The sequence below is a fragment of the Erinaceus europaeus genome, chromosome 15 (assembly GCF_950295315.1).
Source record: "Erinaceus europaeus chromosome 15, mEriEur2.1, whole genome shotgun sequence".
NCBI lineage: Eukaryota > Metazoa > Chordata > Mammalia > Eulipotyphla > Erinaceidae > Erinaceus > Erinaceus europaeus.
In genome coordinates, this window is record NC_080176.1 from 61,928,994 (window position 1) to 61,953,946 (window position 24,953).

Sequence of the window (24,953 nt, forward strand, 5' to 3'; positions counted from 1 at the left end):
CTGGGATAGAGTTCATAGGCCAATTCCGATACAATTCATTTCAGGAAGTACAAGAACCTATATGTAATCTTCCTTTTGGAAGTAAGTACAAAAAGTTCATATAAGTAAAATATACAGGGGATTCGACTTCCGGAGGCGGAGCTACGAGCAGCAGATCGCTTTCTCTCCTCTCCTCTCCTCTCCTCTCCTCTCCTCTCCTCTCCTCTCCTCTCCTCTCCTCTCCTCTCCTCTCCTCTCCTCTCCTCTCCTCTCCTCTCCTCTCCTCTCCTCTCCTCTCCTCTCCTCTCCTCTCCCGGATCAACTAGGAATACCAAAGGAGACCACCCGGACCGAAACAAGACAGGACTAGAATGACCACAGAAACCCAGTAAATCACCCGTGAGTACAAACACGTGTGGCTGGTGACAGAGAGGAGAGAGGGGCCTAAGGAGAGATTAAGTGACTGCTAACAGTTCCACAGTTTGTCAGTGGAGACACCACCTCCAGTCTGCTCCACTAACAAGGGGACAGCTGAAGGGAGAAAAGGACTCCCCAGAGACTCACCAAGTACAACTCTGAGTCTCCATTGCTACTACCCTCAGAATCTGGAGCAGCAACAGGGAGGGACACCAGGGCACAGAGATCTAACCAGGAAACTCAGGAGAAGACCTATACCTCGGTGGCATAGCTGAAGGGCTGTGAAAGTCTCTTTGCATAACCACTGGATTATCTCTGCCACACCCTGCTTTATCTCTTGGTCAGGAGTCATTGATTAAGCCAAGAAGCCTATTGATAGTTTAAAAGCCCTCAGGCTACCATAGCCTACAGGGGAAAAAAAAAAAGGCTTTTACACCACTGAACTCCAACTCAGGGATTGAAAAAACTGTTAACTTATATAAAATGGTTAAAACAACAAGAAAAAATAATGGAGACTCGAACCAGGACAAGAGTCCAGCTAAAAGTCCTCCAGAGGGTGAAGCACAAAACAACGAGTTCAACATCCAAACATTAGCTAAGGAAATAATAACAGGAGTGAGTAAAGAATTTGAAAAAATTGTAATCAGAACTGCAGGAACAACAAATGAGAATATGGAAGAAAATTCTAATAATCTCATGGTTATTAGAGAGCTGAAAGCTGAAATTGGTGAGCTAAGAAGGCAACTAGCTGAACAAGCTAAAACAATATCAGAGCAGGGCAACAAAAATAGATGAACTCCAGAAAGCAGTAGAGGGCAGAGAGAATAGAATCAATGAGGCTGAAGACAGAATTAGCAAGATTGAGGATGAATTAGAGACAACTAAAAAAGAAGTAAGAGATCTCAAAAAGAGATTAAGAGATGCTGAAAACAACAACAGAGTCCTATGGGATGACTTCAAAAGAAACAATATACGCATTATTGGCTTACCAGAGGAAGAAAGAGAAGGGGAGGAAGAAAGCGTTCTCCAGGCCATAATAGCTGAAAATTTCTCTAGTCTAGACAACACCAAAGACATAAAGATTCAAGAAGCCCAGAGGGTCCCAAACAGAATTAACCCAGACCTAAAGTCACCAAGACATGTCATACTTAGATTGGAAAGGAATAAGGATAAAGAAAGGATCCTCAAGGCTGCAAGAGAAAAACAAAGAGTCACCTACAAAGGAAAACCCATAAGATTAGCAGCAGACTTCTCCATACAAACACTACAGGCCAGAAGAGAATGGCAAGATATCTATCGAGTACTCAATGAGAAAGGCTTTCAGCCAAGAATACTATATCCTGCTAGATTGTCATTCAGACTAGATGGAAGCATCAAAACCTTCTCAGACAAGCAACAGTTGAAGGAAGCAACCATCATCAAGCCTGCCTTGAAAGAAGTTCTGAAAGGTTTCCTATAAACAACCAGACCACCACAAATAGAACATATATCAAAACACTCTAAAACTCTACAAGAATGGCGTTAAAATATCTTCAATCTTTGATATCAATAAATGTGAATGGCCTGAATTCACCTAGTAAAAGACACAGAGTAGGAAGATGGATCAGAAAACACAACCCAACAATATGTTGTCTACAGGAAACTCACCTAACGCAACAAGACAAACACAGACTTAAAGTGAAAGGATGGAAAACTATCATTCAAGCCAATGGCCCACAAAAAAGGGCAGGAACAGCTATTCTCATATCTGACATGATAGACTTTAAAATAGATAAGATTAAAAAAGATAGGAATGGACACTACTTAATGCTCAGAGGATCAGTCAATCAAGAGGACTTAACAATTATTAATATCTATGCACCCAATGAGAAGCCATCTAAATACATCAAACTTCTACTGAAAGAGCTACAGCAATATATTAACAGTAACACAATCATAGTAGGGGACTTCAACACCCCACTATCTCAACTTGACAGATCATCCAGGAAGAAAATCAGTAAAGACATAAGGGAGCTAAATGAAGAGATAGATAAACTAGAACTATTGGACATTTTCAGAGTCATTCATCCCAAGAAACTGGAATACACATTTTACTCAAATCCACATGGATCATTCTCAAGGATAGACCATATGTTAGGCCACAAAGACAGCATCAGCCTATTCAAGAGCACTGAAATCATCCCAAGCATCTTCTCAGACCACAGTGGAATTAAACTAACACTTAACAATCAACAAAAGATTAGTAACAGTGCCAAAATGTGGAAGCTCAGCAGTACACTTCTTAACAACTTCTGGGTCAAAGAGGAAATCAAGGAAGAAATCAAAATGTTTCGAGAGTTCAATGAAAATGAAGACACAAGCTATCAAAATATTTGGGACACAGCTAAAGCAGTCCTAAGAGGGAAGTTCATAGCTATACAAGCACACATTAGGAAACAAGAAAAGGCACAAATAAACAGCCTGATTGCACATCTTAAAGACCTAGAAGAAGAACAACAAAAGAACCCTAAAGCAACCAGAAGGACAGAAATTACTAAAGTTAGGGCAGAAATAAATAACATTGAGAATAGGAAAACCATTCAAAAGATCAATGAAAGTAAATGTTGGTTCTTCGAAAGAGTAAACAAAATCGACAAACCTTTAGCCAGACTCACAAAACAAAAAAGGGAGAAGACCCAAATAAATCGGATAGTAAATGAAAGAGGAGATATCACAACAGACACTGCAGAAATTCAACATATCATGCGAGGCTTCTATGAACAACTATATGCCACCAAGTTAGAGAACCTGGAAGAAATGAATGATTTCCTAGATACCTACCAACTTCCAAAACTAAGTCAAGAGGAAGTGGATAAAATGAACAGGCCCATCACAGCTAATGAAATTGAAACAGTTATCAAAAATCTTCCCAAAAATAAAAGTCCTGGACCAGATGGTTTTACAAATGAATTCTATAAAACTTTCAAAGAAGAACTAATACCTCTACTTTTAAAAGTCTTCCAGAAGATTGAAGACACTGGAATACTCCCTGCCAGCTTCTATGAAGCCAACATCACCCTGATACCAAAAGCAGACAGGGACACAACCAAAAAAGAAAACTACAGACCAATATCTCTGATGAACATAGATGCGAAAATATTGAACAAAATTCTAGCCAACCGGATACAGCAGTATATCAAAAAGATTGTTCATCACGACCAAGTGGGGTTTATCCCAGGCATGCAAGGTTGGTTTAATATACGTAAATCAATCAATGTGATCCACCACATCAACAAAAGCAAGACCAAAAACCACATGGTCATATCAAGAGATGCAGAGAAAGCCTTTGACAAAATACAACATCCCTTTATGATCAAAACACTACAAAAAATAGGAATAGATGGAAAATTCCTGAAGATAGTGGAGTCTATATATAGCAAACCTACAGCCAACATCATACTCAATGGTGAAAAACTGGAAGCATTTCCTCTCAGATCAGGTACTAGACAGGGCTGCCCACTATCACCATTACTATTCAACATAGTGTTGGAAGTTCTTGCCATAGCAATCAGGCAGGAGCAAGGAATTAAAGGAATACAGATTGGAAGAGAAGAAGTCAAACTCTCCTTATTTGCAGATGACATGATAGTATACATGGAAAAACCTAAAGAATCTAGCAAGAAGCTTTTGGAAATCATCAGGCAATACAGTAATGTGTCAGGCTATAAAATTAACATTCAAAAGTCAGTGGCATTCCTCTATGCAAACACTAAGTTAGAAGAAATTGAAATCCAGAAATCAGTTCCTTTTTCTATAGCAACAAAAACAATAAAATATCTAGGAATAAACCTAACCAAAGAAGTGACGGACTTGTATACTGAAAATTATGAGTCGCTACTCAAAGAAATTGAAAAAGACACAAAGAAGTGGAAAGATATTCCATGCTCATGGGTTGGAAGAATTAACATCATCAAAATGAATATATTACCCAGAGCCATCTACAAATTTAATGCTATCCCCATCAAGATCCCAAGCACATTTTTTAGGAGAACAGAACAAATGCTACAAATGTTTATCTGGAACCAGAAAAGACCTAGAATTGCCAAAACAATCTTGAGAAAAAAGAACAGAACCGGAGGCATCACACTGCCAGATCTCAAACTATATTATAGGGCCATTGTCATCAAAACTGCTTGGTACTGGAACATGAACAGACACACTGACCAGTGGAATAGAATTGAGAGCCCAGAAATGAGGCCCCACACCTATGGACATCTAATCTTTGACAAAGGGGCCCAGACTATTACATGGGGAAAGCAGAGTCTCTTCAACAAATGGTGTTGGAAACAATGGGTTGAAACATGCAGAAGAATGAAGCTGAATCACTGTATTTCACCAAATACAAAAGTAAATTCCAAGTGGATCAAGGACTTGGATGTTAGACCAGAAACTATCAGATACTTAGAGGAAAATATTGGCAGAACTTTTTTCCGCATAAATTTTAAAGACATTTTCAATGAAACGAATCCAATTACAAGGAAGACTAAGGCAAGTATAAACCTATGGGACTACATCAAATTAAAAAGCTTCTTCACAGCAAAAGAAACCACTACCCAAATCAAGAGACCCCTCACAGAATGGGAGAAGATCTTTACATGCCATACATCAGATAAGAGTTTAATAACCAACATATATAAAGAGCTTACCAGACTCAACAACAAGACAACAAATAACCCCATCCAAAAATGGGGGGAGGAATTGGACAGAATATTCACCACAGAAGAGATCCAAAAGGCCGAGAAACACATGAAAAAATGCTCCAAGTCTCTGATTGTCAGAGAAATGCAAATCAAGACAACAATGAGATATCACTTCACTCCTGTGAGAATGTCACACATCAGAAAAGGTAACAGCAGCAAATGCTGGAGAGGGTGTGGGGTCAAAGGAACCCTCCTGCACTGCTGGTGGGAATGTCAATTGGTCCAGCCTCTGTGGAGAACAGTCTGGAGAACTCTCACAAGGCTAGAAATGGACCTACCCTATGACCCTGCAATTCCCCTCCTGGGGATATATCCTAAGGAACCCAACACATCCATCCAAAAAGATCTGTGTACACATATGTTCTTGGCAGCACAATTTGTAATAGCCAAAACCTGGAAGCAACCCAGGTGTCCAACAACAGATGAGTGGCTGAGCAAGTTGTGGTATATATACACAATGGAATACTACTCAGCTGTAAAAAATGGTGACTTCACCGTTTTCAGCCGATCTTGGATGGACCTTGAAAAAATCATGTTGAGTGAAATAAGTCAGAAACAGAAGGATGAATATGGGATGACCTCACTCTCAGGCCGAAGTTGAAAAACAAGATTAGAAAAGAAAACACAAGTCGAGCCTGAAATGGAATTGGAGTATTACACCAAAGTAAAAGACTCTGGGGTGGGTGGGTGGGTGGGGAGAATACAGGTCCATGAAAAATGATGAATGAAATAGTGGGGGTTGTATTGCTAAATGGGAATCTGGGGAATGTTATGCATGTAAAAAAAAAAAAAAGAAGTAGAAACGCAAAGCAGAAATTGACTGTTTGGAGTACGGCACCAAAGTAAGAAAGCAGAAGTATACTAGAGTTTGCAGTGAGTACCTCCCTAATACTTCCTCTCCACTTTTCCAAGCTTTGGGTCCATGATTGCTCAACAATTTGTTTGGCTTTGTATGTTAACTCTCTTTTCAGTCACCAGGTTCCAGGTGTCATCAGGATGCAGGCCAGACTTCCCTGGATTGAAGACACCACCAATGTGTCCTGGAGCTCAGCTTCCCCAGAGACCCATCCTACTAGGGAAAGAGAGAGGCAGACTGGGAGTATGGACCAACCAGTCAACGCCCATGTTCAGCGAGGAAGCAATTACAGAAGCCAGACCTTCTACCTTCTGCAACCCTCAATGACCCTGGGTCCATGCTCCCAGAGGGATAGAGTGGGAAAGCTATCGGGGGAGGGGGTGGGATATGGAGATTGGGCGGTGGGAATTGTGTGGAGTTGTACCCCTCCTACCCTATGGTTTTGTTAATTAATCCTTTCTTAAATAAAAAATAAATAAATTAATTAAAAAAAAAAAGATTATCCACTTAAAAATAGCACTTACTGAGAAAAAAAAAATAAGTAAAATATACAGCTGAAGAATCATGTTTTATGTGTTAAGTAACACTTCTAATTTTTACCAATAGCCATTAGAATGTCACCATTTAGATAACCCACAGGCCGTAAGGCCCCCAACCTAAACTTACCGCTACCTAATCCCTATCACTTGTGCTCAGGTTAGAAATCCCAATGTCCTGATAGACTTACTGTTCTGACCTTCTAAACCCAATCATCCATTGAGTCAAAGTGATTTTACCTGAATCTGATTCTTCTTTTTTCGCTTCCAGGGTTATCACTGAGGCTCAGTGCCAGCACTATGAATCTACTGCTCCTGGGGGCAATTTTTTCCCACTTTATTGGATAGAGGCAGAAATTGAGAAAGAAAAGGGAGGTAGAGAAGAAAGAGGAGGAGGAGGAAGAGGAAGAGGAGGAGGAGGTGGAAGAGGAGGAGGAGGAGGAGGAGGGGGAGGAGGAGGAGGAGAAGAAGAAGAAGAAGGAGAAGGAGAAGGAGAAGAAGGAGAAGAAGAAGTAACCTGCAGACCTGCTTTTCTGCTTATGAAGTGCCTCCCCTGAAAGTGGGGAGCCAGAGACTGGAACCCGGATCCTTATGTGGATCCTTGTACTTAGTACTATGTGTGCTTAACCAGGTTCACCACCACCCAGCCCTAGCTGAATCTGATTTCTTCATTCATACTGTCACCTCCCCAGTTTGCACTATCATTATCATTCACTGAATAATCTCATTGAAACTAAAGTCAAATGTGTTAACTCCATACTGTGGCTTTTTACTGGAGGAAGAATCATATGGACTGTTTTGGGCATATTCAATTGGATATGATCTTCCAGCAGAGATGGTATAGTTAGTAAAGAATCACAGGAGTGATAATAAAAGATAAAATTGCTATCTTTAAAACTTACAATTTTATTAAGAATTTTTGCTCCAGAATATTGATTCTATAAAACTGAGAAATCCCAGTATCCCATTTTAATATAGTGACCACTAAAAAAAGTAAGATAGTAATATTATTTGATATTGATCTTGAAGATGCCAGTCTCATGTGGCTAGAGAGTAAAGCAGGCATACAGACTTATATAACAAAGGAGACTATATGATCAGATGAAATTCAATATCTGAAGACTTACCGGAATGCTTGATTCAGAACCTGATAATGAAAATGTTCTGGTGCTAACCCCACGACCACAGCATTCGGATCATTTGTTTGTAATCCTAAGAAAGGTAACAATTAAAAAAAGTAATAATCACTGAGAAATGACTAAAAGTAATGAATGCTGCAAATAAAAGCAGGTTTTTTTTTTTTTTTTTTTTGCCAAGGAAGTATAAATTTTTGCTGAAGCCATAATCTGAAGTTTAAGAGCTTGCCTTATGCAGTGTATTTCAGAAATAGTGTAGGAAGTACTTAAAGAAAATAACTCACTAGTAACTTTGCATATTACGTTGTTTTCGTTGTCACCAGGCTTCACCTCTCTGACTTTGACTTTTTCAAAAGAGAAAGATGAAGAAAGACACCACAGCACTGAAACTCCCCCATGTTGTGAGGGCCAGGCTCAAACCTGGGTCAAGTGCATGGCAAAGCGGGCACCTTCCCACGTGAGCTGCCTTGTTGACCTCCTTTCGCATGGTTTTAACAGCTAGCTCCTTGGCCACTTGAAGATCTGAACTGAAACTCGGTAGCTTGATGTTCTCAACAAAGTAATAAATTTCCAACTTCTAAAAACTTTACCAATTACAATCTACCAAAACAGCCATTGAGTCCCCTATGAGCCATCAGATCAATAGCAACTGATGAGGAACTGCTAAGTCCAAGAGGCAAGGGAAATTAGACCTTAATTGACACAGCTGAAGTTAACACTTTCTTGATAGTTATGGAATCCACTACAGATTCTATGATTCTCTACAAAAGTTGAATCTACCTTTAGTTTCTTTTTTTTATCTTTATTTATTTATTGGACAGAGACAGCCAGAAATTGACAGAAAGGAAGAGAGACAGAGAGACGCCTGAAGTCCTGCTTCACCATTCACAAAGCTTTTCCCTTGCAGGTAGGGAAGTGGGGGCTTGAACCTGGGTCCCTGAGCACTGTAACATGTGCACTCAACCAGGTGTGCCACCATCTGGCCCCTCTACCTTTAGTTTCTAGTACTCTATGACTTAACCATGTTTTAAAGACCCTGACACAATAAAAGTACAGACATGACAACCAAACAAGTACATCCACCACCAGGACTATTAGAAGTGAATAAAGTTTTTAATGCTCTTTTTATTATAGCCAATCTACAACCAGCAAAAACATTAGAAGTTAGCAAAGATACTTATAATCCTTTCAAACACCCAGTTTAGATATTTTTATGTATTTAAGAATGTTGCATGTTTAGTCCTAGACTGAATAACAATATTTCACACCAGACTCAACTATATAACTCAACTCCAGCTCCGGTCAAAAAAACTTCACCTTTTTCAAATAAAATCAAGAAGAAAAATCTGACTGGGGTGGAAGAGTGGGATCAGTGGGGAGACAGTGTATGCCCTCACCAGTACAGGTGGGGACCAGGGACTTGAACCTGGTAATGTACTGTACTGTACTGTACATTAATACTGTAATGTTTGCATTTATGCAGTTTCACCACCACCTGGCCCTAACCCTTACATAAAAATCTTTTTTTTTTTTTTTTTTTTGCCTCTGGGGTTATTGCTGGGGCTCAGTGCCTGCACTATGAATCCACTGCTCCTGTAGGCCATTTTCCCCATTTTATTGCCCTAGTTGTTGTTATTGTTGCCACTGCTATTGTTGTTGTTGGATAGGACAGAGAGAAATTGAAAGAGGCGGGGAAGACCTACAGATCTGCTTCACCCCCGTGAAGCAACACCCCTGCAAGTGGGGAGTTGGGGGCTCGAACTAGGATCCGCAAGACAGTCCTTGCACTTTGCACCATGTGCGCTTAGCTCTCTGCTATTACCACCTGGGCCCCATAAAAGTCATTTTATTATATATATATATATATATATATATATATATTAATTTTTTAATATTTATTTATTCCCTTTTGTTGCCCTTGTTTTATTGTTGTAGTTACTATTGTTGTTGTTATTGATGTTCTTGTTGGATAGGACAGAGAGAAATGGAGAGAGGAGGGGAAGACAGAGAAGGGAAGAGAAAGACAGACACTTGCAGACCTGCTTCACTGCCTGTGAAGTGACTCCCCAACAGATGGGGAAGCTGGGGGTCCCCGGGATCCTTACACTGGTCCTTGCGCTTTGCTGCCACCTGTGCTTAACTTGCTGCGCTATAGCCCGACTCCCTTAAAAGTCTTTTTAAAGCAAACTGCAGATATTGTGTCATTTCATCCGTTCATATTTCAGTATATTAAATAATACATTAAAAAGAATTTACCAGGGCCAGGCAGTGGCACACTTGGGTAAGCACATATTCACAAGAGTCCAAGCCCTTTGTCCCCACTGAACAAGCACTGTAGGTGCCTCCCCTCCCTGTCTCCGCCCTTCCTTCTCCATTTCTGTCTTGATCCAGTAAACTAATTAGATAGTTAATTAAAAACAAAAGGATTCAACATTATCGTATTCAAAATAGCGATTGCTAGTTCAAAAATCATTTGCATTTTTTTTTCCATTTTTCTTGTTTATTAGTGATTTAAAAAGGCGTTACAGAATTGTAGGATTTCTGGAGTATAGATTCACGACCATATATCTATCGCTGGTGTAAGTTATCACACTCTGTGCCAAAGATTTGTGCCTCCAGTCCCAACTAGGTTAACAGTAATTTTAACAATACTCCACACCTGGTTCAATTTCTCTAAATATGTATCAGAATATCTTTTTACATCTAATATGTAATTGGCATCCAACAAAATTTATCTATCACACTGTTAACTCTAGCTCATACTATTACTTGCACCCCTTTCTACTTAAAGAAGAAATTAAGTTAACGTGATCATGGAAAAGGTTCCACATTTTGAATTTTGCCAGTTGTTTATAATATTAATTTGTTCTTTCCTATACATTGGTAATTCGATTTAGAGGACTCATAGGCTCACATTCAATTTTTAGGCAAAATCACTTCATATGCAATGGTATGAATGTCCTATTACATCACACCATTAAATAGCAAAATTATAGCAGTACTACCTCCAGTGATATTAAGATTGATCAGTCCCATTGTGTTACCAAGTGTTAATAACAAGTGATTAACTGTTATCAAGCCGATTCCTTCATTTTTAAGTTCTCCATAAGTCCTTCACCGAATGTGTTTAAAAATCTACTGGTGTTTATGTACATTCCTATCAATTTGCAGTCATATAAATCACTATTTAATTAATTAAAAAAAAATCTACTGGTGGCGGGGGTGGGGTGGGGTTGGTGGGGTGTCAGGCGGTAGTGCAGCAGGTTAAGTGCATATGGTGTGAAGCACAAATACCAGCGCAAGGATCCCAGTTCGAGCCCCCAGTTCCAGTGAAGCAGGTCTGCAGATGTCTGTCTTCCCCTCCTCTCTCGATTTCTCTCTGTCCTATCCAACAGCAACGACATCAATAACAACGATACTAAACACCACAACAACGATAAAACAACAAAAATTTACGGGTGTTGTCTATTTCAGTAAGACCTGTCAAGTGGTAATTTCCCCCATCCTTTTTATTCTTTCATTGCTTTCTCTAAAAAAAAAATGCATTTATTTATTGAATAGAGACAGCCAGAAATCGAAAGAGGAGGGGGAGATTGGGAGAGAGACAGAGAGACACTGCAGCACTGCTTCACCACTTGGCATTGCTTTCCCCCCACAGATGAGAACTGGGGGCTCGAACCCAAGTTGTTGCACATTGTAACTAGTGCACTCAACCAGGTGTCCTATCACCTGGCCTCCTTTTATTCCTTTCGCATGTAAAAGCCAGAACTCTTCATACAGAATTTACCCTCAGGTACTTGGTTATTTGGAGATACAGTCTAGAGAGGAAAGGCAGGATAAATGCTTGAGTTACTCCCTTAACTTATCCATTTTTAGACTGAGTTATTATTCTACTAGCCCCCCCATTGTAACCAATACTTTTTGTAGGGTTGACTATCCTTTCAAATTCAGGACTATTTACTTCTATAATATTGAAATCCACTACAATTACTTTTCAATGTTCTAATTATTACTCCAAATTGGCTCCAATGTCCTTTATACAATAACCTAGTCTTCAATAGTGTCCTTGATAACAAAATTAGTTAACCCAGATCCATTATATACAATGCTTGCCCCAGTCTGGAATCAGTCATTTATCAAAAAAGTAAAATGGCAAATAGTAGACCAGTCTATTACTGCTTCCAGGCCTTTTCGGTAGTTCTAGATAAAATATATTTTTAAGAGAATGAAGAAGTGGATAAAGACATTTTCAGTTCAAAAGTAGTACACCTGTTTTTATATATGCATCTCTATTCACTTAAAATCTTAGATCCTAGCAATACTTAAAACACTGCTTTTATCCTGAATCTGCAATTTTAAAACAATACTATCATTACTAAAATATACATTTAGGTGTACTGGGTTACCATAGAATATGTTTCATTAACCACATAATGCAAGCAAAATAGTCAAAATTGGTGTTTTAAAAATATCAATTAAGATTCACCAATTTGGTCTGTCCAGGGAGGTCAGGATAGTATCATGGTAGCATCTGCAATTTGGAAAGGCAGTATGATATAAATTAAATTGTGGGAGTCAGGCAGTAGTGCAGCGGGTTAAGCGCATGTGGTGCAAAGCGCAAGGACCGGCTTAAGGATCCCAGTTCGAGCCCCTGGCACCCCACCTGCAGAGCAGTGAAGCAGGTCTGCAGGTGTCTATCTTTCTCTTCCACTTTCTGTCTTCCCCTCCAGTCACCATTTCTCTCTGTCCTATCCAACAATGACCTCAGTAACAACAACAATAATAACTACAATCACAATGAAAAACGACAAGGGTAACAAAAGGGAAAAGAAATATAAAAAAATCAGATTGTTCAATAAGCAGGCACCCAAAGGCAGAGGTAGAGCAAATGAAACTGGTGGTATTTGTGTGGGAAGAAGCTAAACACTATTTTAGGTATGTTCCAAGGGGCCCATGACTTTAGTAATATTTGCCCAAGCCTGACAGCTAACATGAAGGTGGACTAAAAGTACTGTCTGGGAAGATAGTGTCAGAGTTGAGAATAGGACTAGAAAGCTGGATTAGGGCAGATGCTACCATGATACTATCCTGACCTCCCTGGACAGACAACCTCACTAATGTGTCCTAGAGCCTTACTTCTCCAGAGCCCTACCCCACTAGGGAAAGACAGAAACAGGTTGGGGGTATGGATCAACCTGCCAATGTCCATGTCCAGTGGAGAAGCAATTACAGAAGCCAAGACCTTCCACCTTCTGTACCCCATAAAGAATTTTATACCCAGAGGGATAAAGAATAGGGAAGTTTCCAATGAAGGGGATGGGATACAGAATTCTGGTGGTAGGAACTGTATGGAACTGTACCCGCTACTTTACAATCTTGTTAATCATTATTAAATAACTAATAAAAAAAAATAAGAAGAATCAATTCTTAATATCTTCCCAAATTTCCTCTACCTTTAAAATCAGGTAGTGCTCTATCATCAACCAGTAGCATAGGCCGGACTTGTTTCTGCTCTACTAAGTTTCTGGCTGCAGTCAGGGAAGTGAATATTTCATCTTCAGAGATATCAAAATCCAGTTTTTTCAACCTTTCCAACAGATCTTGCTTGCTCTCTTTGGTTGTGTTGGTCACAAACCTAATCATTACAGAAGTACCGCGTAACCTGAAAAAAATGAAATATGGAAATCAAGAGGAACTTTTTATCTTTTAGCCCCACAAAACCCATTAATTTTGGAGTATTTGCCAAAGGTCAAAAAATAAAGGCTAAGCCACCAAATAAATGTTTCTATAGCGAGTAATTTTTGTAATCTACCAAAAACTGCTCATAGAGTTTCTGTAGGTTGTTTCATCTCCAAAGACTACAAAGTCAAATTGTAAAAGTCTATCCATCTCTCTCTCTCTTTTTTTTTTAAGGTTTTTAAAAAAATATTCCCTTTGGTTGCCCTTGTTTTATTGTTGTAGTTATTTTTGTTGTTGTTATTGATGTTGGTGTTGTTGGATAGGACAGAGAGAAATGGAGAGAGGAGGGGAAGACAGAGGGGGAGAGAAAGATAGACACCTGCAGACCTGCTTCACTGCTTGTGAAGCGACTCCCCTGCAGGTAGGGAGCCGGGGGCTTGAACCTGGATCCTTAAGCTGGTCCTTGAGCTTTGTGTCACGTGCACTTAACCTGCTGACTCCCTATCCATCTTTTTTGAGGGTCTTCTATATTTTGACAGGTTGCTACTACAGAGATTTAGTAAAGAAGTAGAAAACAAGGTTTGGGGAGACAGCTCAGTGATAGAACACATGTCTTGTATGCATGAGGTTTGATCCTTGGCAACTTATTATGCCAGACTGCTCAGATGTCTCTCTCATAAAAATAAATCCTTAAAAAGTGGAAATTAGGGGCCAGGTGGTGGCACACCTGGTTAAGCACACACATTACAGTGTGCAAGGACCAGGGTTCAAGCCCCTGGTCCCCACCTGCAGGGGAAAGGCTTCACAAGTGGTCAATCAGGGCTGTAGGTGTCTCTCTGTTTCTTTCCTTCTCTATCTTCCCCTCCCCTCTCAATCTCTCTCTGACTCTATCCCATAATAAAAATAAATAAATAAATATTAAAAAAAAATGGAAATTAGTGAGCGAGCCAGGCAGTGGTACACCTAGACAGTGCACACATTACCATGCACAAGGACCCTGGTTCACACCCGTTCCCTGCCTGCAGGGAGGAACTTCATGAACAGTGAAGTAGTGCTCAAGGTCTCTCTCTCTCTCTCACTCTCTCTCTCTCTCTCTTCCTACTTCCCCTCTCTTCTCAATTTCTGTCTTGTCAAATAATAATTTTTTAAAAATGGAGGGGCTGGATGGTGGCACACATTACTATCTGCAAGGAACCTTGTTCAAGCCCCCAGGCCCCAAATACAAGGGGGAAGCTTCACAAGCAGTGAAGCAGTGCTACAGGTATCTCTCTTTTTCTCTTCTTTATCTCCCCTTTCCCTTCAAATTCCTTTGTCTGTATCCAAATAAATAAATAAAATATTTTTAAAAAGAAGAAAAAAATAGTAGTTGGGAGCTGTAGACTCCTAAGTGCAGACACCAAGACTCAGCAATAATCCTGATGGCAATAAAAAAAATAAATTATTTTCTTGGTCCTATGTACTTTAAGCTAAAAATAATTTTACTTAGCTACAATTTCAATTTTTGTATGAATGTTCTGTTACCTCTTATTTTATTTTGGCTTCAAATGCATATAAGGCATAATAGCACTAATGACAATTTAAAGTAAGCAAATTAAATATAAAAGAAATTTTAAGTATTTACTCAAATATCACTAATTTTTTTGTGGTAAAATATACCACAAATATATTCATATTACCAATATATCTAGATGGTAATTTTTAAAAATTTGATGGCTTATCTCTAAAAACAATCTGGTTACTTTAACAAAACTATTGCCCTAAAACAAACTGGAATAACTATTGAAATGACCACATAATTTTAATGGAGATTGAAAAACCTTTTCTTTTTCCTAAGTCTTCATCTTCCCTTAGTTTGTTTCTTTAGAAATCAAAAAACCAGCAGTGATGATATCGTAGTTAGTTTGGGATGGAAACTTGCCAGTGCCAGCAGAAGATCAATTAGTAAACTTCTCTCTCTCCAGAATGGCAGGCTCACAGTTTACATGGTATTCATTCGTTCACGAGAAATGAAGACTTTTCTTTTGATTCCAATCAGAAAGTGAAATTTTAATACAGCAAAAATTCCTCTCACCAGAGAGTAGGTTGACTGATGCATATCCTTTCCCCTAGAAATTCTGAGAGACAATGTCAAGGAGTCAAGGGAAAGTTCAACTCTAAAACTGTTTTCTTTCCAGTTTCAAACATGCTACCTACCTACACAATGAGAACATAGTGGCTCCTGACTAAAGCTGTTTCTACCAGATAAGCACACTGTTTGGTATTTGTTGATTCCCTGTGTGAAGACTAAGCTCCTTGTGAGAGTAGTTTGCGTTAATCTTTTGCCCTATCACCTGACATTGTGGTTGTGGTGATTACATAAAAGCATACTAAGAATATTTTAGGGCTGGACTGTGATAAGCATTCCATACTAAGTACTACTGACATTGAAAACTTCCCTAAGTTAGTTTAGGATGAAAGTGCTTAATGTCAATCATTAGTTCTGTTGTACTGATAAGTATCTTTTCTGTTTCAGCAAATTTCAGAAGTAAACACATCCTGTTCATTCTAACAAGTGTTTACTAAACATTCCTGGTTTATATCTAGACTTGCATGTAGTACTATAATAGATGCATCAGAAATATAAAAATAGTCTTTAATCTCTGAAAGCATTAGGTATAGTTGCACAGAAAAATGTAGAAAGAATTCATCATGACTTTTCCAATAGCCCAATAATACTAATACTTAATACTAATTACTTAATACTAATTCAAGTCCTTTAATTAAATTTAATTCGAGCAGCTGCATACTCAATGCAAGATCTTAGGTAAGGGGAGAGCAGACAGAATTCTGCCTTTGTGTGTAAATGTGTTTCATTTTATAATTCTTCCAAAGTTATTTATTTTATGCTGTATTTTATACCTGAATATACTTGTCCTTAAATTTACAACTCTAACTTAGAAATGCAAACACACACACAACAAAAAGACTAAACCTAATCAAAAGGCCAAACCTAATCAAGGTTTAGAGAACAATGGTTGGAGGATATTACAATGCATACATCTTCTCGCTAAACCCAAGGCAGTTCCTGTGTGTATGGTAAGCTGGTAAAGTGCCATCATAAGGCCATCTATTTAGTTAATGATCTGCCTTGGTAAAATGGCACTTACACACACATTTGTCAGCTGAACCTGGAGGATAGCTTGCCTTTTAAGAGCTTCCTGTGCGCCTGGCACAGCTGCATCTTCAATGTGAAGTGTGCCATTGAGATCCACCAAAACAGCTTTTAATGCACGGCGTGCTGCCATCCTTCATTCCCTAGGAGAGAGTAAATGAAATTAAAAATACAGCTTAGGAAACAATGGACAATTAAAAACTGGTAAGTCTTCAAAAACATTGATATTGTCTTCAAAAACATCATTCATATTCAGAACTATAATGCTTAGTGCAAAGCTCCTTTTTAAAAATAGAGTTTTGAAAACTAAACAAACCCCTAAAGTTTGCCTCATCAAACTTCTATAATGCTTAGTTAAAATGGAATTAAAAAAAAATGTTAAACTACAGGAACAAAGGAACTATTAAAAAAAACAATGTTAGTATTTAATCTCAGGTTTCTTTGGTGGAGTAATTCATTAATTTATTTCATACTTAAGTGTGGAAAAAATGGACTCTTGGGGCCAAAAGATTACTTGCCTGGTGGGTTGCTTTCCTGTGTGTGAGGACTTGGCTTCAAGCTCTGGCACTATATAGGACAATCATGGACAACTCTAGGCAAGCTCCATGAATAGGTCAACAGTGCTGCAGTTTCTCTCTCCCTCTCTTCTCCCCTCTAAATAAAAAGAGTGAAGAAGTTGGGCCTAGGAGGCTGCTCAGTGCTATCATCTAACTTCATTCTCTTTGTCACACGAGAATATGAAGAATGGGTGGCTGGAAGCATGAAATCACTGGTAAACTAACTGTCATCTTTGGTTATGTGTTCTGTTTTTCCTGTATAGAGAAACTTATGTAAGTTAGGGAGGCAAGAAGAAAGCTCAAGCGTTCTCTATTCCTTACTGAAAAGATCTGTGCTGAGAGGATCAATTTACCATCCAAGGCCTGGACCTTTCTCTTCAATGGGAGCCTGCTAGGTCCTGGGACAATTTATTTATTTAAATTTCAGACAGAGGGGGCTGGGCGGTAGCGCAGTGGGTTAAGCGCACATGGCACAAAGCGCAAGGACCGGCGTAAGGATCCTGGTTCGAGCCCCGGCTCCCTACCTGCAGGTGAGTCACTTCACAAGTGGTGAAACAGGTCTGTAGGTATCTTTCTCTCCCCCTGTTTCCTCTCCTCTCTCAGTTTCTCTCTGTCCTATCCAACAGTGATAGCAACAACAACAACAATAATAATAAAGCAACAATAATGATAAACAAGGGCAACAAAAAAAAAGGGAAGAAAAAAAAATTCAGAGAGAGAGATGCCACGGCACCACTCCACCATCTGTGAAGCTAACCCCAGTGTTACGGTATTCCCATGTAGTACCAGGGACTCAGGATGGTAAGGCATACACCTTATTTGGTGAACTTTCTTGGACCTCACAAAACACTTTAAAGCAATGGAAAATGATAAATCTTTCACAGATGAATGTCAAATCATAAATGTAAAGCAGTACTAGAAACAGAAAATCACAGTCCTGGAGGTGGCACAGTGGCCAGAGCAATGGACTTTAAAGCATGAGGTCCTGAGTTCCATTTCTAGGCTCACAAGCTCCAGAGTGATGCTCTCGTTCTCTCCCCAACCCCTACCTTTAATAAATAAATTTTTAGAAACAGAAAGTCAGCATTTTACGGGCAACACGGTAATAGCTGATTGGGGCAGAAATCAGTAAATGTTAAAATCTCAAATGAAAAATTGTAGGGGGGTAGTATAGACTCCATCTTGGGATCTCCTGATACCTTGTTCATTTATTCATTTTTAATGCAGTGCTAGAGCAAAAACCTAGGGCTTCAAGTGTGTGCAATATGGCTGAGCCACCTCGCTGGTCCATTTTTCATTTAACATTCCTGAGAGAGGAAAAAGTACTACTCTACCATTCATGGAGCCCCACCCATTTTTGTCCTCAGAGTTCTGTCTACAGTGTGACAACAGGAATAGAACCCAGAGTCTCAGACACGGCAGGAATGTCCTCTACTATAGACTTATCTACTAGACCCTCGATTTTTAAATTTTTAATGTTTACATATGTTAAAGCTCATGCTTTGTGATGTAGTTCAATGGGTTTTGACAAATACAAAGAGTTAAGACTTACTACTCTAGTATGATACAGAATAGGTCCATCTTAGATCTGAGTAAGAGCAAGAAATGAGGATGTGAGCAGACTACTGTGAATTGCTCTGGCCCCAAGAGCATCCACTACACTTAGTAACATTGAGGTGACCCCTTCAGGTAGTAAAAGATAAAACTCAAAATCAACCTGAAGAAATGGATCCTCCCAGCCGAACGGACAAAACTTTAAGTTGTACTATCTTACACCACACTTCTATTTTTACCCACTATTAAGACTTCACTAATGAGGTCTTGTGATTAAACAAAAACTTGTATAGCAGCACTATTTGTAATAGCCATAAACTGGAAATACAAACATCTATTACAGTTGAATGAGTAAATAAATTATAACGTGTCCATACAGATAAAAAAGGCAATGGAGGGAGTCGGGCGGTAGCGCAGCAGGTTAAGCGCAGGTGGCGCGAAGCGCAAGGACTGGCGTAAGGATCCTGGTTCAAGCCTCCAGCTCCCCACCTGCAGGGGAGTCACTTCACAAGCAGTAAAGCAGGTCTGCAGGTGTCTGTCTTTCTTTCCCCCCTCACTGTCTTACCCTCCTCTCTCCATTTCTCTCTGTCCTATACAACAACAACGACATTAATAACAACAATAAGACAACCAGGACAACAAAAGGGAATAAATAAATAAATATAAAAATATTTTTTAAAAAAAGGCAATGGAAACAAGTGAACACATCATACTAACTCTAAGATTACTGTTCATACAGAAGACATCATATTAACTCTAAGAAATCTACCATCAAGAGAAAGAAGCAGGTCAGTGTGGTTTAATGTATTTAGAAACAGGGAAGCATACACAGGTAGCAAGACTGCTAAGGGTGGCAAAGGAATGACTATCATGAGTCAGTCAGGACAGTGATTTCTCCTGTGAAGAGGAAGGAGATTTAAGCCAGGAGAAAAGAAAGGGAACCTCGGAGGTCTTCTTGACCTAGGTGGTGAGTATATGAGCGTCTTTTATTGTAATTAAAAATGTCTGAGAGTCAGGCAGCAGTGCAGCGGGTTAAGCGCATGTGGCGCAAAGCACAAGGACCGGCTTAAGGATACGGTTCGAGCCCCCGGCTCCCCACCTGCAGGGGAGTCGCTTCACAAGCGGTGAAGCAGTTCTGCAGGTGTCTTTCTCTACTCCTCATCTTCCCCTCCTCTCTCCACTTCTCTCTGTCCTATCCAACAACGACAACATCAATAACAACAACAATAATAACTACAACAACAATAAAAGACAAGGGCAACAAAAGGGAAAATAAATTAAAAATAAAAATAAAAAATGCCTATGTAGGTTTTCCATATACTTCTATAGATGGTCTATTTCCCAAAATCAGTCTTGTTTTAGTCATTGCCTATTAACTAGTTACTAGAAAAGTAGACTTATTTATAGCCAACTATACATACTCAGTAAAACAACATCCAGCCCCTAAGTATTTGATTTTAAAATAAAACCTTGGTTCTGTTTGTCTGCTGGAAATAAAGGGGGAAGAGGAGGGCAGAGGCAAATAAATAAATAAGAGTTCTGGTTAAAGTTCAATTTAAAATCCTCTTTTCTGTTAATAGTCTCCATAAGTTATTCTATTTCTGATTTTTATTGTAACCTTGAATTATATTGGAGGATTATATCGACAATAATATAAATTACTATTACCTGGGAGTCGGGTGGTAGTGCAGTGGGTAAAGCACAGGTGGTGCAAAGCACTAAAACCAGGGTAAGGATCCCGGTTCCAGCCACCGGCTCCCCACCTGCAGGGGAGTCACTTCACCAGCGGTGAAGCAGGTCTGCAGGTATCTATCTCCCCCCTCATCCCTTCTTCTCCTTCTCTCTCCATTTCTCTCTGTCCTATCAAACAACGACGACAATAACAATAATAATAATACAACAATGAAACATCAAGGGCAACACAAGGGAATAAATAAATAAAACAAATATTAAAAAAAGAGAAAAGTTCATGGTCCTTTTAAAATATTATCTGTTTTGTGGCCAGGGAGGTGGCACAGTGGAAAAAGTGTTGGACTTTCAAGCATAAATTGAATCTCTGGTGTCACATATGTCAAAGTGATGCTCTGGCTTTCTCTCCTGTCTTTCAAAGAAATAATTAAAAAAAATTAAATTATCTATTTTATTATGATTATCCACTAACTCTAGTTGGACAATTCAGAAAAGTTATGTTTATTTTTCAGTTAGCACTGGAATGGAATCCACAGCCTTGCTGCATAAGCATAATACCACTAAGTGACCTACCAGGCTGGTTTTCTGTTACTCTTTTGAGGGAGAAAGAAAGGAGCAGAGAGTGAGAGATACCCCACAGCACCACTCTTAGCATCTTGAGAATCCTCTGGGTACCGTCCGTGATGCAACCACGTTGGAAGCCCGGACCTCATGGGCATGGTAGGGTACACACTCTACACTGCGAGGTATCTTCCAGTCCAGCTTTTTTTGTTGTTGTTGTTAATTGTTTTTTTTTTTTTTTTTTTTTTGTGTGTGTATATATATATATTATATCTTAAGTATTTATTTTCCCTTTTGTTGCCCTTGTTTTTTGTTGTTGTAGTTATTGTTATTATTCAGGTCGTTGTCGGATAGGACAGAGTAAAATGGAGAGAGGAAGCGAAGACAGAGGGGGAGAGAAAGGTAAGTCAACTTCACTGCTTGTGAAGCGACTTCCCTGCAGGTGGGGAGCCGGGGGCTCGAACCGGGATCCCTAAGTCGGTCCTTGCGCTTTGCACCACGTGAGCTTAATCCGCTGCGCTACCAGCCGACTCCCTTATTTTTCAATTTATTGGAGGATCAATGGTTTACAGTCAACAGCAAAATACAGTAGTTTGTGCCTGTGTAACATTTCTCAGTTCTCCACGTAACAATTCAACCTCCTCTGCCATCATGTTCCAGGACCTGCAGGGACCCTCCCCGTCTTTTACTCGGGTGCAGTCCTCCTCTACAATGCCTTTTGTTGTTGTTGTTGTTATTGATATCTTCGTTGTTGGATAGGACAGAGAGAAATGGAGAGAGGAGGGGAAGACAGAGAGGGGGAGAGAAAGAGGGACACCTGCAGACCCGCTTCACCGCCTGTGAAGGGATGCCCCTGCAGATGGGGAGCCGGGGGATCGAACCGGGATTCTCACACCGGTCCTTGTGCTTGGCGCCACGTGCGCGTAACCCGCTGCACGACTCCCGACTCCCCACAACGCCTTCTGAGCTCAGTTCCCAGCATCAGACTCCACCACCTCCTGGGCAGGCAGGGGTACGTCCCGGGGAACCGCGGGGCCCTGGTGCCGAGCCGCAGCCGCGAGCTCCACGGCTCAGCGCGCCGGGCCTGGCGGAAGTGCCTCGCGCCCGCTTTGCGCATGCGCCCGCGCGGCCGGGGCGAGAGCCGCCACAGAAGGGGGGGGCGGCCCTCAAGGACACCGCGCGGTTGGTCCACGCTGCAGGAGCGGTGCGGCCTCCAGAAGTGACTGGAAGTCCCGAATCATCTCGCCGAAAGCAGCCGCCCGGCCGGCATGCAGCACCCCACCCCACAACAGTTCCTCACCCCCACACTGGAGGCCGTCCTCAGCAACAGCCCCTGCGCTCAGCGGACTGCACGGCCGCGCCTTCCGCAGCCTCCTCAGAACGCGCGGGCAGCGCCTCGCTCGACGTCGAGAGCTGGTTCCGGGACGCGCCGGAAGTCCTACCCCTGCCCCGCCACTCCGCCCTATCCGTCCTGTGTCACCGCAGCATCTCAGACACCCGTCACTACAGCAGGTGGTCGCTCACCACCGGGGCACAGAGAAAAGCTGTCCTTCAAGGACGCAGTTTCTTGCAAGAGGAAAAATAAAAACCTTGTCTTTGCCGGCTGGCTGCCTCCCATTGCATGGCACTGTCGTTAGACTGAGTGTTCGGAGTAGCGTTCTTCACCCCTGAACTGCCTTCACCACTTTCTGCCCATTTTCAAGGAGTAACCCATAAGCTGCATTGATACTGTCCTCCAAACACTGCATCTCTTGTCATTCCTGCTTTGCCACTCGGACACCTACCGCTCTCTCTTCGCTACCTCAGCTAACAAATCCCCTCTTCCTCCACGGGCCGACCCAAACCCTAGACTGTCAAGTTTTATTGACACCCAGACGCCTTTTCTCTCACAGCAGTTACAGCAGGCCATGCCTAAGGTCCCGAGGGGCAGCGATAACTTCAGGCAGAGGCAGGCAAGACTTCTCCACCGGCTCCTCGCCATGCCCCTCCCCACACTGTCTCTTGCTAGTTTCCTTTCACTCCAAATACATTTCAATACAGTGATATTTACCACCATGAATTCGATGCAAAGAACCAAAAACTTTGGAGCAGTCTAAGATAATAGGTTACAGTTTGGCTTGCACGAATAGAAAGTGTGGGCTAAAGTAAAAGAATTCTAGGGGGCCTGGGTGGTGGCGCACCTGGCTGAGCACACATGTAACAGTGCGCAAGGACCCGGGTTCAAGTCCCCGGTCCCCACCCGCAGGGGGAAAGGTGGTGAACAGGGCTGCAGGCATGTCTCTGTCTCTCCCTTCCCTCTGCCTGTATCTATCCAATAAAATAAAGATGATAATAATAGAATTCTACATTTTGTTCTGCGGGAGACATTACCAGCAGGACTGCTTCCAGAGGCTGAAATTAGCAAAACTGAAATTGTTCGCTTTGAGAAGTCCTGCAGCAAGAAACAAAGGAAACACCTGGAAAACCTAGACTGTATCTGCTCCTACTTACTAAGTTACTGGAAGAGGCATGAGATGAGGATGGACATGACTGTATCTGACAGTGATCTAGGCCTAGGTTCTGTTTAGATCTGAATAAAATAAATTTATTAAACTCAGAATCCACTCCAAAGCAGAAATTATTTTGGTGAACAACCTCCTTAACAAAGCTACTGGTCTGCCCCTGACGCATAAGCTCCAGAACTCTATCCAGCATGCCCTGTTCAGTACCGCAGTTACTCAAGTTGTGAATTATAACCCTTTGCCCTGGACTATATAGCCTATTCTTCCTCCCCACTGGGTCTGAGGTTGCTTTCCTTATCCACATGTTAATATTGTGTGTGAAGTCCTACTGGACTGCAGGAAAACGACACTGATTTTAATTTTTGCCTTCAGAACTAGACTAGTAATTGAGTCCTTGAACCAGAGTAAACCATCACTAAAGAATTTTAAGCAAGTTGGGTAATAACTGACATGCATTTTCCTGGTTGCTTACTCTAACTACAATATACAGAATCAATGGGTGAGATGTTAGAATGCATGTTGGCTAAATATGATACCTTCAAATATGTGTGAAACTCAAGAGATCTTTAGGAAGTAAAGAAACTGGAGCTAATGAAGAAATAATTACTAGGTTCCAGGCTTGGGCTGTATAGATACTATTATTCATTATGATGTGTAGTAATAGAGCAGGACTAATGGCTTCTTGTAAAATGTAAACGGTACTGTATGCCAAAGTGTAAGATCAGTAAATAGAACCTCAGAAGGGACTGAATGTGGGAAAGAAAAAGACAGGGCAAAAACTCAAAGTGGGAGTGGAAATATAAAGAAAACATTATCACAATTGAAACAAAATCATTAAGATTCCTGAACTAACCTTGATTAATAACATTGAATAATGCTATGTATTTGACATCCTTCTATAGGATGTTTTCATAGTATCTGATATTTAATGATCAGTCGGGACAAAGTGCAATTTTATCCGGAAAAAAAAACATATTTCATTTTAATATTATTGCCAATTTTTTTTATTGGCAATAGCTTTGGAAGTGTCAATGAAAAGGTGACTTATTCAATAAAAACGCTTCATTCGGGAAAATGTCTCCTCGGTTGAGGAATATCTAAAATCAAAGGTTAGTGACTTGGAAAACATCTCATCTATGTAAGTCATCTGGACTTAATTTTGTTCATGACCAATTTTCCAGAGGAGGCAACTAAAATCAACCAAAGTTTTGGGAAATGTATCTTTTTTTTTGTCCTTCTTTGTTGTCTTTGTTATTTTCTATTGTTGTTGTTATTGATGTCTTCAATGTTAGATAGGACAGAGAGAAATGGAGAGAGGAGAAGACAGAGGGGGAGAGACACTTGCAGACCTGCTTCGCTGCTTGCGATGCGACTCCCCTGCAGGTGGGGAGCCGGGGGCTCGAACCGGGATGCTTACTCCGGTCCTTGTACTTCGTGCCACATGCGCTTAACCTACCTGCTGTGCTACTGCCCGGAAATGTATCTTAAATCATAAAAGACTTTACTTGGCATATTAGAAATAGCCTGCATTCTACTTTTCATCACTGAAATATATTACTTTTTCTCTAGTACATACATACACTTAACTGACTGCATAT

The 24,953-nt window shown here is 40.6% G+C and overlaps 1 protein-coding gene across 2 annotated transcripts in view; it reads right to left on the reverse strand.

Annotated features, from left to right (window-relative positions):
* HDHD2 (haloacid dehalogenase like hydrolase domain containing 2) overlaps positions 1 to 22,278 on the reverse strand; it is a 39,305-nt gene extending 17,027 nt beyond the window's left edge. The window contains exons 1-4 of one of the 2 annotated variants that reach the window (XM_007515935.3): positions 22,155 to 22,278; positions 16,526 to 16,636; positions 13,117 to 13,325; positions 7,655 to 7,739 (exon numbers count right to left, since the gene is read on the reverse strand). In XM_007515935.3, coding sequence (XP_007515997.1) covers positions 7,655 to 7,739; positions 13,117 to 13,325; positions 16,526 to 16,626 — 395 coding nt within the window. In that variant the 5' untranslated portion in view covers positions 16,627 to 16,636; positions 22,155 to 22,278. Of the gene's footprint in view, positions 1 to 7,654; positions 7,740 to 13,116; positions 13,326 to 16,488; positions 16,637 to 22,154 lie in introns of those variants that run through there. The other variant, XM_007515936.2, reaches the window with a different exon arrangement.
* Positions 22,279 to 24,953: the final 2,675 nt, after the last annotated feature.